This window comes from Hyla sarda, chromosome 1 (assembly GCF_029499605.1).
Source record: "Hyla sarda isolate aHylSar1 chromosome 1, aHylSar1.hap1, whole genome shotgun sequence".
Classification (NCBI taxonomy): domain Eukaryota; kingdom Metazoa; phylum Chordata; class Amphibia; order Anura; family Hylidae; genus Hyla; species Hyla sarda.
In genome coordinates this window covers 484,138,049-484,156,107 of record NC_079189.1, presented here as the reverse complement: position 1 = coordinate 484,156,107, position 18,059 = coordinate 484,138,049, and the positions used below count along the sequence as shown (strand labels likewise).

At 39.7% G+C, this 18,059-nt stretch overlaps 1 protein-coding gene across 4 annotated transcripts in view; it reads right to left on the bottom strand.

Annotated features, from left to right (window-relative positions):
• Positions 1-18,059, bottom strand: part of ZNF608 (zinc finger protein 608) — a 75,068-nt gene that overhangs the window by 7,859 nt on the left and 49,150 nt on the right. For all 4 annotated transcript variants that reach the window (XM_056537333.1, XM_056537335.1, XM_056537334.1 and 1 more), the window contains 2 exons: positions 2,571-2,658; positions 20-2,441 (listed from right to left, as the gene is read on the bottom strand). In XM_056537333.1, coding sequence (XP_056393308.1) covers positions 20-2,441; positions 2,571-2,658 — 2,510 coding nt within the window. The remainder of the gene's footprint in view (positions 1-19; positions 2,442-2,570; positions 2,659-18,059) is intronic.

Below are 18,059 nucleotides of genomic sequence, written 5' to 3'. Positions count from 1 at the left end.
TTTTACTTTGATCTCTTACCTGTTTAAACCTTACAGTTGGATCCACTCCAGTTTGTTTCATAGAGTCCATAACAGATTTCATTTCCACTGCCTCTTTTATAAGCTGGTGGTTCTCCATTTGTTTTGCCTTGAAGCTATCACACTGAACCTGCTGATGATTCGGTAGGATCTGAGTTTTCACAGGCTCTTCCATTGTATTGGGAATGGACATTTTTGTATTAATCTTAGCGTGTTCTGGAGTAGAAGGTGCTTTTGAAATTGTAGCCGATGGTATATTCTTTAGCTTTACATCCTCTTTAACCAGCTCCTTAGGTGAATTTTCAGGTTTTCTCTCACATTCCCTTCCTGTTTGTGTCATTTTTTGCTCAGCCATTCTCTGGTCCTCATAATATTTTTCATACTGTTGCCTATAGGCTGGATTAGATGCAATCAGAGACTTTTGGTCCATGTACAGACCATATGCATATTGTCCATAATAAAGTGATTGGGCTAGTGCAGGATGCCGTTGTGTAATAACAGATTGATGTTGAGGTGGCAAATTATTGGAGCTCACTTCAGCTTTTTTAGCATCTAAGATTTCACTCTTCTCTTTCTTTTCTATTTCTTCCTCTGATTCTTTTTTCCTTTTTCCTTCCTGTGTAGAGCTTACATTTCCATTGACTGGAGTGTTGGCCTGTCCCGAGTGCACATAAGATGGTGAATAGTAAGGGTCATAGCCATGGTAGTATGGAGAGTGTGACTCCTTTACTTGAGATGATTGTGAAATGGGTGTAGAGTGACCCTTAACAACATTGTCTTTATTACACAAAATATCTGCAGGAGAGCTAGTCTTTGACCTCATGCCTTCTGACCTACTGTCAAAGCCTCCATCGTCAGCAGCATCTGAAATATCCGAGTATGCTGGACTGTTTGTCTTTGTAGTAGAACTATCTCCACCATTCTGTGTCAAGACATTCAATGGTGAAATAGTAGATTGTCCATTAATCACAGTGCTACACTCAACCCTAGAGGCACTTCCTATAGATGGGCTTGGTGCATTGTCAGTAAATGTATACACCTTATCTGCTTCAGCTTTAATACTAGCCATTCGGCTCTCTGTAGTATCCATCAGTCCATTAATAAGTGATTCACTCTTATTAATATGCTCTTTTAAAAAATGTCCAGATAAATCCTTAGCAGATCCTTTTAAATCCTCTACTTTACAAACTTCTTCTTGAGGACTTAGTGCATCTTTACTTTCCTTCTCCTTTAATTTTCTTTTTTCCTTTTTCTTTTTGTCCTTGAGTGATGTAAGGGAAGGATTTACACTGCTTGGCTCTCCCATAATTGTCGGCTTTGGTTGAATTGGTTTTAATGGGGGGCTCTTTGGTGTTGCCTGGCCAACAGCAGTTGTTAAAGAGGGTAATCCAGGTATTGTGCCTGTTGTAGTGTTTGTAAATGCTGCGCTAGGAATTGCTATTAATTGAGGAGGTGTGGGAGCTGGAGCTGGAGCAATTGGCCGAGTGGTTTTAAGCTTTGAAAGATTTTTATCAACCTTGCAGTTATTCGATTTTTTGTTCTTTTCGTTTTTCTTATCAATTATTCCTTCTGCTTCCAGTTTTGGCATTTCTACAGTAAGACTGCCATCTAATGCACAATTGTCCAGTGTAACTGACATGTTTGAAATGATAGGAAGGTTATTAAGTTCAACATTTAAGCCTTTCTTCTTTCCAGAATTTTTGACAGTTTTTGTATTATTAATTTGATTGGTGCAATTGTTTGCCAACTCTCTTTTGCCCTTTGGTGTACCAGGAGCACTTTGTGAACCAGGAGACATGGGGGCTTTCAATTGATCCATACTTGTGCTTGATTCATTGCATTCAAGTGCCACATTACTTAGTGCTTCCTCGCAGTCTGAAACTTTATCCTCGCTGTCTTGTTCAAAATCCAGTTTGTTGTCTGAATCCAAGTGTGCGTGTGCCTGGTGATACCGAAGACCGTTTATGTGCTTGTACTTTTTGTTGCAATTAGGATGTGGACAGTCTATTAAAACTGGAGAAGAGCAACCTTGGTCCAAAAAAGAATCATTTTTCCCCTGTGGGGTAGTTGGCATACTACGAGAGTTAGTTCGAACCCTCTTCCCTGATTTATTGTCCTCTGAACTGGAATTCAGATCTAACTCTATTGAAGGCCTATTTTTCCTTTTACCAGCCGGAGAAGGGCTTGCTTTGATATCCTCTATGGCACAATTTGGGGGTGTCCGACGTCCACTTGTATTAATACTTCCACGCCTTCCTTTCCCGTTAGCCCCACCTCTACTTTTATTTTGAAGTCCTCTCACTTCTGTAAAATTTGTTTCGCTGCCTGGGGCAGATGCTGTTGCTGTTGCTGCTGATCTTGCCCTTTTCCCTCTGCCACGACCTCCACGCATTTCAAGGTCACTTGTTGGAGAATCACAAAACCTATAAATACAAATCCTCATTTAGAAATATTTTCATTTATTTTGTTTAAAACATGTACAGCAATAAAAAAATAAAATACACTTAGCAGAGTTTACAACTAGAAGGCTTTATTCACAGTCAGTAGCTTACCTTGGAGGAGCCCAGTCATGCTTTGTACAATCCAGTAAAGTACCAACGTATGTCTTATTCCGCCATGTGACATTCACAACCAATACACCTACACAGGGAAAGAAAATTCTATTGAGTTTGTGTATTTTGTCAGTTTTGAAGCATATTCAGAGATTCAGTTGAAAATGTTTTAATAGCTGTGGTTGGCTTGCTTCCTTTTTGGTTTTAGCAACCTCAGTTTAAAACCCACAGGAAACTGTATATATGTATGCACAATCAAGATAGAATTGACAGCAGGAAATATTTTTTGCCATGTCCTGCTGTAAAACACTACCTTTTAGTGTTGCTATTATTACACATAATTGCTTACACTTAACAGTCAAATAGCGCAATCCAAGTAATAGTTTAAAGAGAAAAAAACACAAATAATCTCTTGCTTTTAGCACATAAAGACTAAAGAGCAAGAACAGTTATTTTTTCCTAGAGGGATTTAAGCCCACGCAAAAACTGAATGGGGCTCTAGGTTTCTTCTTAAGAGTGATTACATTGCATCATTGCACAATAATAGTATAAACAATTGCTCAATTGTTTTAAAGTTCATGTATTAATATGAAGATTCATGAAGTTTTTTCTTGTGGAAAAAACACAACAGGCCTCATCTTTGACAACTAGCTGTTACATATAGCAATCAATAGGCCTTTATGGGCAATATGTCTAGTTCTTGTTTGACCTAGTTTCATACCTGTGGCCCTTAGACTCTTGAACAATATTGGCCCAGATTTATCAAATTATGTGAGAGAGAAAAAAGAGTGATTTTCCCACAGCAACCAGTCACAGTTCAGCTAATGTGCTCTGGTAAAGTGAAATCTGAGCTGTGATTGGTTGCTGTGGGAAAATCTCTCTATTTTTTCTCTTACACAGTTTGATAAATCTGGGCCATTGTGTTTTATAAATAAACTACAGTAATCTTTTTTAAACCTTACATATACTGTGCTTTGCCAACAAGATTTCATATTCACCTATGTAGGGCTCTATTCATATCAAATGTGGGCTTTCCGGTTGGCGTGCATGTAAGTGGTATAGGTCTAATGTTCTCATAGCAATTCTACTGGTCAGACAAAAGAGATTATTTTTTTTAATTGTTTTTATAACTGTGTTGGATCATGGTATCTAATCCACTATGTAAGAGTGTGATTCAAGAAAAAGTAGGTAGATTAATGTCAACAACAGCAATGTTGCAAACTTAAGCTGCCTGTACATAATATTGCTGGCCAAACCAACCAATGTGTTTGAGACCAGTTGACCATCTAATGCATATGACACTAAATTCAACAGAAAAAGGGATTTCAACAGGCCCAATCCTTTTGTTCTTAAGGAACATACACCATTGTCATTGCGATCTGACAGAGGCTTATCCTCTTTAACCCGTTAAAAGCACATGCATGCTCACCTAAAATTAATTTAAAAAGATAAACTGCATAGTAAAACTGTACAAAATTCTTCTTTTCCGGTTCAAAATGCAGTCCAACAAGGCAACTAGATCTACACTGCCAGAATTGTGCTGCTGTCCCTTTCCTCTGTTCTCCCTCTGTTCTGTAGGTTTTTCCCTTTTGTCTTGTTAGAAAATCATAGTATGTTTTTTTTTTTTTTTAAAGGACTGACCAAGTAGAATTAGAACAGTTTCAAATCAAAATATGAAGTTATTTTGCATCTAGAACAGCTGTTTTCCAGACAAGACTGTTTTAGGACCTAGAGTGCCTTTAAACCACCAACAACCCCTTTATATTTATAGCACAGCAATACGCCTTTATGCATTTTGAACTCCATAGAGTAAACCGGATAGCTGTGTTGCAAAGTCTCTGATCTAGCACATATGTATACCGAACATTTTTTAAAAGAGAACATAAAAGACACAACAAGCACAGTATTCAAAGCCTAATAAAAAACAGAAAGCTTGCACAAATACTTAAACTAAATCCTTAGTAAAAGCCTTTTATTATTTCCTTTTCCCTGAGGGCTTCAACATTCTCACCATAAGCAAACCAGAGATTGGTCATTGCTTGCTGCAAACAGTTCTCTGTGACTTGTTGGACTGAGACCTGAAGCTAAAACCTCAGCAACAAAAGAGACAAATATTATGTCAATGGTTTTGTACCTAAGCACATTTTCATTTTCTTTATTGTTTACAATCTTTACAATGTTAAGTGACAGCCTCGACTTAAGACTGAGACTCACTGAAAGGCTAGTAAATGTACAAAATAAAGAAAAAAAAATACAAGGCCATTCTATAAAAGAAAAAGTAAATAGTTCCATAATGCAGAAGTGTCACGATTCCGGCTGGCAGGTAGTGGATCCTCTGTGTCAGCGAGGGATTGGCGGGGACCGTGCTAGTGGACCGGTTCTAAGAGGCTACTGGTTTTCACCAGAGCCCGCCGCAAAGCGGGATGGTCTTGCTGCGGCAGTAGCAACCAGGTCGTATCCACTAGCAACGGCTCTACCTCGCTGACTGCTGAGAAGGCGTGGGACAGAAGGACTAGGCAGAGGCAAGGTCAGACGTAGCAGAAGGTCGGGGGCAGGCGGCAAGGTTCGTAGTCAGGATGGGTAGCAGAAGTTCAGGTACACAGGCTTTGGACACACTAAACGCTTTCACTGGCACAAGGCAACAAGATCCGGCAAGGGAGTGCAAGGGAGGAGACTAGATATATCCAGGGAACAGGTGGGAACCAATTAAGCTAATTGGGCCAGGCACCAATCATTGGTGCACTGGCCCTTTAAGTCTCAGAGAGCTGGCGCGCGCGCGCCCTAGAGAGCGGAGCCGCGCGCGCCAGCACATGACAGCAGGGGACCGGGACGGGTAAGTGACCTGGGATGCGATTCGCGAGCGGGCGCGTCCCGCTGTGCGAATCGCATCCCCAACGGCCATGACAGTGCGGCGCTCCCGGTCAGCGGGACCGACCGGAGCGCTGCAGGGAGAAAGACGCCGTGAGCGCTCCGGGGAGGAGCGGGGACCCGGAGCGCTAGGCGTAACAGTACCCCCCCCCTTAGGTCTCCCCTTCTCTTTGTCCAGTAACTGCCTCCCCTGGGATGAGGACACCGGGAAAGAATGGAGGGTTTCCTCAACGGCAGGCAGTACAGCAGGAGTGGGAATGGGGAGGGAGGGCAGAGGGCGAGACCTGGCACGGGGCAGTGTGACACCAGGACGGGGGCCATGGGGTGGCACAGAGGCTTGCCTGACGGGACTGGGAGGGGGGGAGAGGCACTTCCTGTGGCAGGCAGAGTCCCAGTTCCTGATCTCCCCGGTGGTCCAATCAATGGTGGGGGAATGAAGCCGGAGCCAAGGCAGACCGAGGAGAACCTCAGAGGTACAGTTGGGGAGAATGAAAAATTCAATCCTCTCAAGGTGGGGTCCAATAGACATGAGGAGGGGCTCAGTGCGGTAACGCACGGTGCAGTCCAATCTGGCTCCGTTGACCGCGGAAATGTAGAGCGGCTTGACGAGACGGGTCACCGGGATGCTGAATTTATTAACAAATGACTCCAAAATAAAATTTCCTGAGGCACCGGAGTCCAAGCAGGCCACGGCTGAGAGTGAGGAGCTGGCTGAAGAAGAAATCCGCACGGGTACCGTGAGACGTGGAGGAGCAGACTTGGAACCAAGAGACGCCACACCCACGTGAGCTGGGTGCGTGCGTGCGTTTCCCAGGCGTGGAGGACGGATAGGGCAATCCACCAAGAAATGCTCGGTACTGGCACAGTAAAGACAGAGATTTTCTTCCCTGCGGCGATTCCTCTCTTCCTGGGTCAGGCGAGACTTATCCACTTGCATGGCCTCCTCGGCGGGAGGCCCAGGCGTAGATTGCAACGGATACTGTGGGAGAGGTGCCCAGAGATCTAAGTCTTTTTCCTGGCGGAGCTCTTGGTGTCGCTCAGAAAAACGCATGTCGATGCGGGTAGCTAGATGGATGAGTTCTTGCAGATTGGCAGGAATCTCTCGTGCGGCCAGCACATCCTTGATGCGACTGGATAGGCCTTTTTTAAAGGTCGCGCAGAGAGCCTCGTTATTCCAGGATAGTTCTGAAGCAAGAGTACGGAATTGTACGGCATACTCGCCAACGGAAGAATTACCCTGGACCAGGTTCAACAGGGCAGTCTCGGCAGAAGAAGCTCGGGCTGGCTCCTCGAAGACACTCCGGAGTTCAGCGAAGAAGGCCTGGACTGTGGCTGTGGCAGGATCATTGCGGTCCCAGAGCGGTGTGGCCCAAGACAAGGCCTTTCCTGAGAGAAGGCTTACTACGAACGCCACCTTAGACCGTTCTGAAGGAAACAAGTCCGACATCATCTCCATATGCAGGGAACACTGAGACAAAAATCCACGGCAGAGTCTGGAGTCCCCATCAAATTTGTCCGGCAGGGACAAGCGGAGGCTAGGAGCGGCCACTCGCTGCGGAGGAGGTGCAGGAGCTGGCGGAGGAGATGGTTGCTGCTGTAGCAGAGGCAGAAGTTGCTGTAACATGGCGGTCAACTGCGACAGCTGCTGTCCTTGTTGGGCAATCTGCTGCGATTGCTGAGCGACCACCGTGGGAAGATCAGCGAGACTTGGCAGCGGCACCTCAGCGGGATCCATGGCCGGATCTACTGTCACGATTCCGGCTGGCAGGTAGTGGATCCTCTGTGTCAGCGAGGGATTGGCGGGGACCGTGCTAGTGGACCGGTTCTAAGAGGCTACTGGTTTTCACCAGAGCCCGCCGCAAAGCGGGATGGTCTTGCTGCGGCAGTAGCAACCAGGTCGTATCCACTAGCAACGGCTCTACCTCGCTGACTGCTGAGAAGGCGTGGGACAGAAGGACTAGGCAGAGGCAAGGTCAGACGTAGCAGAAGGTCGGGGGCAGGCGGCAAGGTTCGTAGTCAGGATGGGTAGCAGAAGTTCAGGTACACAGGCTTTGGACACACTAAACGCTTTCACTGGCACAAGGCAACAAGATCCGGCAAGGGAGTGCAAGGGAGGAGACTAGATATATCCAGGGAACAGGTGGGAACCAATTAAGCTAATTGGGCCAGGCACCAATCATTGGTGCACTGGCCCTTTAAGTCTCAGAGAGCTGGCGCGCGCGCGCCCTAGAGAGCGGAGCCGCGCGCGCCAGCACATGACAGCAGGGGACCGGGACGGGTAAGTGACCTGGGATGCGATTCGCGAGCGGGCGCGTCCCGCTGTGCGAATCGCATCCCCAACGGCCATGACAGTGCGGCGCTCCCGGTCAGCGGGACCGACCGGAGCGCTGCAGGGAGAAAGACGCCGTGAGCGCTCCGGGGAGGAGCGGGGACCCGGAGCGCTAGGCGTAACAAGAAGGACTGGGATGGAATTACGGCCCATTTTTTAAATGTATGCACTGAAGGCTACGTTTCCATAGACGTTCATAAAGCACTTATGACATTCAAAATACAGCCATTTTTAATTCCTATTTGACTCCCCTCTTCTTTACAAATTTTACGATGTGTGAACGCAGCCTAAAAGTAGAGAGAAACAAGTAAATCATGTAAAATAAATCAACTACAGATTAATCAATACTAAAGTTAGCCATAGATATACTATAAGTGTTGGCTGACTCTTTACCATCATACACTTAGCTGAGCATGCATATTTGGTGTGAAGTAAGTTAATACTAGAAGGATCTCCAGAGGAAGCAAAGGATTAGAGGAGTTAAAATTGATGTGTGTTTACTCTGATGTGAAATATGGGGGTTCATGAGGTGTCCTCACAGGCATGACAGAATTTACAGGATGCACTAATCTCTTATGTTAATGTACAGCATTAGTTTTTTATTCAATATTGAAAGCAATTAGGGTAAGGTCTAGAGAGGAAATAATGGACATTTCTATTTAACCTATGACCTATGCTAAGCAAGATGTATTTTAGTGAAAAAAATTAATAAATAAATATATATTTATATAGATGCAAATCAAAAAATGTTGCAGTACCTTGTAATACCTTTTTTAATAGAATTTCGTAGTGACAAGCTTTCGGGATTCCTCCCTTTATGAAGTCCAAAGCAAATCCATTTGCTTTGGACTTGATAAAGGGAGGAATGCTGAAAGCTTGTCTCTACATAATTCTGTTAGTCCAATAAAAAAGGTATTACAAGATACTGCAACATTTTTTTGATTTGCATCTGCATCACTGGACTAATAACGCTACTCAAATTTACTATATATATATATATATATATATATATATATATATATATATATAGTGATATTAATTTACCCATCCATAGGTGCAAAGCTTCAACCCTCTCAATGGGGTCTTTTTCAAGTATGATTGAAAAAGACCCCATTAAGAGGGTTGAAACGTTGCACATATGGATGGGTGAATAATTATCACTTATTCTTTGGAACGCAGGAGTGCCGCTTTTGTGCCTTACATTTTGGATTTTGGAAATTCATTTCTGGTCAAGGTCTGGGCGAGCTGAGCACCCACATTTTTCTTCATTGTCTTATAGCCTATACACTGTGCCACTCTGTTTGCTTATATATATATATATATATATATATATATATATATATATATATTGGTGCTAAAATTGCAGTAACTTGTGTTCTAAGCTTGGTGACCCTTTAATGACCTTGTTGGACATGATGATAATTGTATAACACAAGGACCCCACGTGTGAAAAACTGTAGAAGCATATCTATGTCACAGATGTCCAGTCTCAGCAATGATCACAGCTTGTGAAATATCTTCTGAGCACTCTGCTGCCTATTATACTAGCACTCTTCTGCCGCCACTTATATGGCTTCTTCCAGTAAACCCTTGGAACCTAGGCAGTCACTCGCTGCCATACACCATTTCTATTGATATTAGGAACATACTAAATGCATTGTCTGTGGCTATGAGTGTTAATTACATCCGTATAGCGATCAAAGAAATGATTCTACATAAGGTGTTTAATATATTCATAAACAGTAGCAAAAACATAACATTAAAAATAATTACAATCTAAGGCAATTAAAAGAACCAACACCTCATCAAACATCCTTTCCTTTAACTACCAGTGATGTCAGTTCACTCATTATCATCTACATCACATAAAGAAATCATTATCTTGGATTCTTGAAACATAGAAAACTATGAGTGGAGGAAGGGTAATGTTTTGATCAATAGTAAACCTTGCAAGCAAATACATCAAATTAACCTTTTCCTCCCTCAAAGGCACTTTGTGAAACAATAAATCACAACAACTGAGATCACACATACCAAGACAAGCTGGAGCAAAGGCAGTACAACTATAGGTTTTTAAAACTAGGTCAAATGTCTATAGTGCTCATGTTTAAAAGAAAATACATATAACAAAGGTATCATAATGACAATAGGCTGAATAAACCACAAAAAACAAATATATAGGGCAATATGTGGAGCTTTCTGACCATAAGGCACTGTCTGGAAAATTTGCTATGCTTTGAAAGCTTTGTGGAATAAAGTCAGTTTTATATATGAAGCACTGGACCATTTGTAAAAAGAGGCATAAGAAGAAAAAAAAAAAAAAAAAAACAACAACAACATATATTCGTCAGATGACTCGAAACAGTTTCAGGGAGATTTTTAAGAGCCCTACTGCTGAGCCAAATGTTTGAAGAGTCATTTTAACCACATCCTGTAATCAAACCATCTGGAACACAGTGCTGCGATTAGTCACCCTGAACATTGGGCTTTATCTGAACAAATAATGTACTGCAATGGAGCTCAGGAGATAGGGCAGAGCTGACAAAGAGAAACATAATGAAACACTTTATGCCCTAGTGAGCTGCTGCTACTACAGTCATAAACCTTTGAGACACATTGCTCTGGTGTTAATGTACTAAGCACAGATTAAAATCACTGAAAGGACTAGAAATTACTGGTTTATATAGGCTTGCACTGTAGGAGGCTGGAGAGGAAGGACTTTATTCGACATTTATTAATTACATCTCCTTAAGCAGTAAAGGGGCTAAACAGTATAATTCCCCATATTATTTGCAAATAGGCATTTATGAAAAGGCGGGCAATGTGGTGTTTAGGAATATCTATTGCCCGGATGATTGTGCTTCATTATGTTAGTCTCTGCACAGGGAGATAGCTAAGCTTGCATGTAGCCAATGAAGTATGCTGAACTGCAAGGCTTTATACAAAGGGGGGGGGGGTTACTTGCCTTTATGCATTCTTCACACAAAAAAACCCTAAGATCTTTGAAGACCTCCTCTGAAAGAAACACACAGAGAAGGCAATGAAAAGCATAACACAGACTTAGCTTTCCTCTGGGTCTGCCTGCTCTTAAACACAAAAGAACCTATCACCACCTCAATCACTGTCACATCCCCCGTAGCCTTTGTTCTGAAGCCTGATGAGCTGTATTGATTTGGGAAAATCGTTCAGCTTCTTGGAAAACTAGACTCAAGCTTTTTCACTACCATCTATTTCTTCCTCATGAAAAGACAGTTGGTCAATATCCAGTTGACTGGTCAGCTAAAAGCATCTCTCGCTGCTTTCCTTTTCCCTGCTTCCATAGTAACAGTATCCACTTCCATAGATGTAATGAATTACATTGTGTCAATAGGCAATGTGACTTACTGGCTAAAGAACAGGACTCTATACGTCTAGCTCAATAATAAGGGAACTAGAGGAAAGAATTCGGCTTTTCTACACTTATAGATAATATTGTTAATGGAAACACTGAAACGAACATAATGTTCTTCTGGCTTTCATGCTGTCAAAACATATTGTTGCAGTTGTGCAAAGAAGCTTCTATCCAGCAACATGCAGATGTACATTTGAAGGGGGCTTGATGGTTTGGTGTGAAACAAATCTTGTACTGCAATGGTTAAACTATGTCAGAGTGCTTATCTATGAAACTAATGATGAGAAATCAAAGTTAGATGTAATAAGTTCATGAATATACATTTAATTATAAGACAAATACTAACATTATTTACAAGTAACAATTGATAACAAAAATGAAGAAATACGCTACATGTGTATATGCTTCATTGCTGAGGAACAACACAAGTCCCAGTCCATTAAATCCAGAAAGACAAGTAATATTTTCCAAACCGTAAGCTTATTACTTAAACTAGCTGCTTGTACTTATGCAGCACTTTATGGATTTTTACAGTGTTTATATATCTGTATCACTTAGGACTCTTTTTTGCTAACATGGAGTCAACAAACCATATCATAAAACACAGAAACTCCAACTGAAACATGATACATGAAACATGATGGGATTTAATGGTAGGCCATGGCTAGGGGCCCATTACTGACTACATTCTAAGGCTCATTTAACAATGTCGTCAAATATGTGCATCATTGTTGGCTGCACATCCCCTGTTGTGTTGATCTATCAACAACCTTAATTTTATTGGCCATACAAAGTAATGATCAGCCATCGATCGAGCGATTTCTCCGCCAGATGATAATTGGACTTTCTAAACCAGCAGGTTTTTTTTAACAGTGTTTGTAATGATGTCCACTTTTTCATAGACCTTTAAAGTGCACATTAGATTAAAAATATGGCATATTTTAAGTCAAATTTAGCTTTCATTTAATGGTGTGTGAACCCAGCCTTAGACAATGCACTTTTATAAATATTTAAGAGCTAGGACAAAGCTTTTTTTTTTGTCTTCAAGTGTTGACCCCAGGGGGGAAGTAATTTCTCCACTTGTAAAACAGATCATGTGTATACCATGATATTATGTAGTGCCTGTGTATTTTTAGTCACATGTAATGGACTTTTGAAAATGTGAATTGTTTGGAAGTCAGAGTTACTGCCAAGAAACTGCCTTTCACAATCTGATCCACTTGAAACATGAGCAAAGTAGTTTACAGATCTGATGTGTATTCATAGCTGAAAGGCACTCCTGTGCACTTCTACTTCTCCAACAAAGGGACTGATCAAATACACATCACATTGTTATTCACTCCTAAAAGCCTGAAAGCCATGGGTAATGTACTGCAGGGAACTGTTTAAGGAAAATGGGGGTGTTTTTTTTTTTTCCAATGTGGAAATATACAGCAATATTAAACAATCGATTAAGGAAATGTAGTTGTCAGGGGGTTTATGGGTTTTACCAAAAAGTGGGTTTTCTATCATAGAACCTCCATATGGAACTGAATTTCTCTATTGTCTTATTTGCTAAAAAAAAATGGCTCTGCAATGGGAAATGTTCCCATCAATGAACCTTCAGCAAAAAAGAACATTCATACATTTTAAACTAAGGCTGGCTAATATATTTGTAGAAATCTCTGCTCTATAGGAAAGTAAAAATAGTTTTCTACATATTATTGACTAAATGATCTATTCTATCAAATCTGCTGTGCCATGGAAAAAAAAGATCAGCGCTAAAGTCTGAATAATTACATTATTGTAGCAATGAGACACTAAATGTTCATGTTCAAAAAGAATGACATTTGGTGCTCAGCATAAAAGAGACACGTTGAAAAGCAGCAAATATTCTGTGCTAAAGCAAAAGCTGTTATCTATTCACGCTGTGCTGGAGAGTGTGAAAGCAGTCTCATAAATTATGATGTTTTAGTTAAAGTCAAAGCATTTATTTGCTTTTTTGCCAGCTCTAGGTCCTTTTCATCTTTTGCTACCAGGCCCTAGAGAACACATTCCTAAACCTCTGCTGGCAGCCAGCTGAGACCTTGCAAAAAGCATAAAGACTTCTAATAAGTAATTCTGTAAATTGCCTTTACTTAGAATTATCATTCCCTATTAGGTATTTAGGGGGCATTCAATGAAGCAGAATATGGGTGTGGTAACAGAAGCTTCCCTTGTTCCTTACAAAGGTTCAAAGCATTGTAAGATATGAACAGAAGCTTGACAGCTTGGAACTGGAAATAGTTATTGGACTACTAATAGCAATGAATTGTGTTTTCTGCTACATTTCTGCTATATTTCTTTCTCTGATGTCCTAAGAAAATGTCATTTGCAACTAAAATAACAGACTAATGACATTACGTATTGACCCTTAAAAAAATCAAATAAAAGGCAAAAATATAATAAAATAACATAAAAGAAAACCTCTAGTCACCTTATTGATCCTGCGACGATCCAGCATAAATCTCAGGTGGATATCAGAGTCTTTGTTTACTAGGGGATGACTCGTGACTACTTCCGCCAATCAGTGGCCTCATTGGCTGAAGTAATGTGCAGTATTACTAGTATCACCGCTCAGTGATAGGAACCATGATACCAGGAGTACAGTACGTGACCGATGGGGCCACGGATTGGATGAAGCAGTCACATATCAGATACTAGTAAATAAAGACTATGATGCCTACTTGAGCTTCTGTGCTGGGTCACCATGGGACAGAAGAGATGTAGAGAAAGAGTAAAGTTTTTTTTTTTTTTTTTAAGATTTGGCCCTCCTACTTTTATTTGTTCAAGGGGTAGATTACTCCTTTAGTAGTATCAAATGGGGAAGGTACATGTTTTTTATGAGTTATAATTAACATTTTTAAAACTGTAATTTTCTTTATAAAATACAATCTAAAACGCTATTCTTTTGGAAAGTATTGGTGAATACGTAGCTTACTTTGTTTCATCAACACTATTGCATGCCCACCCCACCCTATTTCTGTTTATTAAAGTCTACTTCCTTTTACATGAATACAGTAGCCTTAAAGAGGATGGTCCTTGGGATTTTCTGTCAAAAAGAGCTTGATGGAATAAGTGAATGAGTATTTCAAATCGTAATCCCTCTCGGACAGAATGTAAACCTTGTGTACATGATTGTCATGCTGATCCAGAAGGAGGTCATCATTTTTTGGAAATCCCCTAAGGGATATTGAATTCTAAGAATTAAAAAATTCTACATAGTCAGCTTTGAGTATTTCCACTAATATTGGTAATGTGAAAAAGAAAAACATATTTCAAAGGAAATCTAACACAGTTTACTTGTTACTAGACTAACAAGAGTTCAGTTAAAAAGATAATATTGATGTAGTTAAGCTGTTTAGTTTTCAATTTAAAGCTAAATATTTTAGGTAGTTTACACATAAAATTTGGCATTGCCTTTTGCATCTTCATTTGGGGCAGAATACAATTGTAGAAGAGTTCTTTTTCTTTGTTAGGTAAGGAGACAGCTAAACTAGTTGAGCCAATTGATTCCTTTGTTCAAAGGGATTTAATGTTTCTACCTAACAAACCCAGTGATTTATGGCTCAATCATTACGGCCTCACCCAGTTCCTGAAGGCAGCACTGCTAGCAAAATTTATGTCTATTATTTATCTCTTCACTGTTTTGATTTGTCGTAATTCATAGGCCCTTAAGCGAAGCATTCATTGTCTCTCTTATTCTGAGCTTTTAGCCTACTATTAACACATTGAGCAATGTTACTTCAATTTCATACTTAAGCTAATTCTGTATGTAACACATTACTGAGAAATCTAAACCACTTAGGAATTGCGTGAGAATGTCCTTTACAGGCCTGTGTACTCAAATTCCTCCCAGCCAGCAGCTGGGCTCCTCTGTTAGAAACAGATTTGTGGCAGGTTTTAAGGCAACAAAGCATCACAAAATAAAACAGAAGGAATAAAGCTGTGGGGAAAAAATAATGCCATTGTGAAGTAAAGACCTGGGCTTGTCTCTCTACCGACGTGGCATCTTATCACATACAATCAATTCAGAATAAATAGAATCAAATATTTTAATCCTTGCTGGTTTCACACCAACATTGGAGTTGTGACCTTTTTAACAGTGTGTGCACCGATGACCACTTTTCTATAGACTTTTTATAGTGCATACTATTACACTTTCTAATACATGTTTTATTCCTAGTTTACAGCTGTATTTTTCCAGAAAAAAACAAGCCTTATTTTTTTATCCACTTTATGTTTTTCTCATAATAAAATCCTGTACATTCTGCCTTGTCTACAAGCCCCTATTGTGTATACCAGGTGTCCTAATCTATAATTGTGGTCTCCTGAAGCAATATATATATATATTTTTTTATATATTATTAGTATTTTTTGTTTGTATGCCTATTTATTATTTATTTATGTATTCATTAACAAGTTTATTTATTTATCAGCATATTTTTACTATCCACTGCGTGTTAGCTATTTTCATTTTCCATTATATCCCCAAGAAAATCTGGGATACTTCACTTAAACATATATTTTAATATATATTGTAGAGATATGTTAAAAGAAGTCATGTGGCCTACACAGCTGTTCCCCAATATTAGCATTTCAAGATGACAGAGATCACTATCCACCGTCCCCCCCTTCCCCCACCACCACCGCCACTCCTGTTAGTTTATAGCTGATAACAGAGTACTGTGCAGCTTTTGACTCCTGAAGATGGCCAATGTCCGAAGAAATTACATATATAGATTTCAAAAGGCTATGTAATTTCTGCCCTGCAATAGGGCTCCCCATTTATATTAGAAGGCTTATATGCTATATTTTTGAATATTTTTCACTAATTTATAGTATGGCCAAATTTTTTTTATATTTTTACATTTTAACAAATAATCATATTTGTACACACAATATACATAGAACAAAATCCTATCTTTACGTTGCCTATATCATGCCTAAAAATGTCTACACTATTTGTGCTATACAAATAATGGTTACAAACAACCATTTTCTTAGACAGGTTTCTTTCCCTGGCAATAATGCTGGCACAGCAGATTGAGTTGGTGAGAGAACATAATCCCTGGCTGCTGATGGAACACCTTAGATAGCTGACTGGTTTATTATTACATTATGCACAAGGTACTTCACAATGATTAACTTAGTGTTCCCTTAATCAGCACAATCTTATGAAGGACTTTCAGCTGGATGTTTTTTTATTTCTACATACTTTTAACATATACCATACCATACAGGTTTGTCAGCATACCAAACAGTCTATTCACAAGCTAATCCCATGATTTTTTCTACAAGCTACAGTCATAAAACCAACAAAAAGACAAGATAATAACTTACTTTTGCAGCTATGAAATGAGAAAGATATACAAAAGCCTAAAATCTTAGCAAGTCTAGTTTAAACACGCAAAAAACAAAAATGATGTGTAATTCATAACTGATGGAGTGAAAGGGTGGAAGTTAAATATGATTGTCTAGAAGATATATTAGACTGTATTATCTAAAGAATAGAAGTTTCTGACACCAAAGTACAGAAGTCATTTTTGTGGTTTTTCCGAGTAGGTATGCAAGTAATGCTAACTCATCTGACAGATGCACTTCAAGCACTTATTTCAGTCTAAATTACTACCCATAATGCACTGTTATCTACAATATCGGCTTTTCTAGCAGATAATCTGTAACCCTGAGTGGCACATGAAATCCTCTCAGAAAGAAAGCAAGAATATTATTGCTTTGCTCTGGGGACTGCAGTATAGACGCCAATCAATCACATCATATGACAGTTTTTTATAGCCTTGGCCCATTAGGCCTAACCTAAATGGTAGGATTCTATTCAGAAGTTGTTCCCCTTTTCTTGGTTGAAGTTAAGAAAAACCCAAGGAATCCAGAAAATAAATTCTATCATAATTTTCTGACACTGCCCCCACTGACTATGTGGATACAGGGAACAATAAGTGATCGTAATTCTATATACGTTACGGTATTTTTAAATGTATCAGCCTAAACAAAATACTTGGTTTATCAATCCCTATGAACATTTATCCCACACAATGGCCTATTTATTGGTACTTTAAGAACAAATGCTTCTATTAGAAGGGAAAAAAACTAAAGACTAACAAATACTGAAATGTTTCTATTAGATGTGAAAAAAAAAAAAAAGTCTAATTTAGAAGTCTAATTGTAGGTGTAATACACAAGAATATGCAAGATGAGAACTTGACACTGGTTAGTAAAATGTGGTCTCACAAAGGCATCCCCAGTAGCATTAAAATGTAGAAACTCCTCATGCCTTCTACTCACAAATATGTTAAATGTACCATCTACATCTACAATTTTGGAAGAAAGGGCAGCATTTTGTATACGTGTAGGTGGTTAATAGAAATATGCAATGAAGATAAACAAATAGTACATCCAAAATAAAAAATAAATAAAAATAAAGCAATGCAATATACTCATGCTTTAGGAATTAAGTATATTAAACCTCATTTTAATGCATGTATAATTATAGGCATCTATCTCTCCCATTTCGACTGCTCTACCCTACAGATATGACATTTGCCGGATACTTTCTTGTATAGAAACTGTAAACAAAACAGCAAACACGACTTTGTATCAATATATCAAGCTAATGCTTATTACAATTAACCTATTGTGTACTCCTACACAAATGTATCACAACAGAAAAAGAGATTGGAGACACTTATAAATGATAAAAATTATATAATTTTATTTGGTATGCATTAAAAAGTTAATTTTAAAATTACATACACAAAGTGGAGAGACAAAGGCATTGCTCACAGACAGATCCACATAAGTAAATTACATAAGGAAAAGTGACATGGTGCATAGTCACACATGTGTGCATGTAACAGCACATATA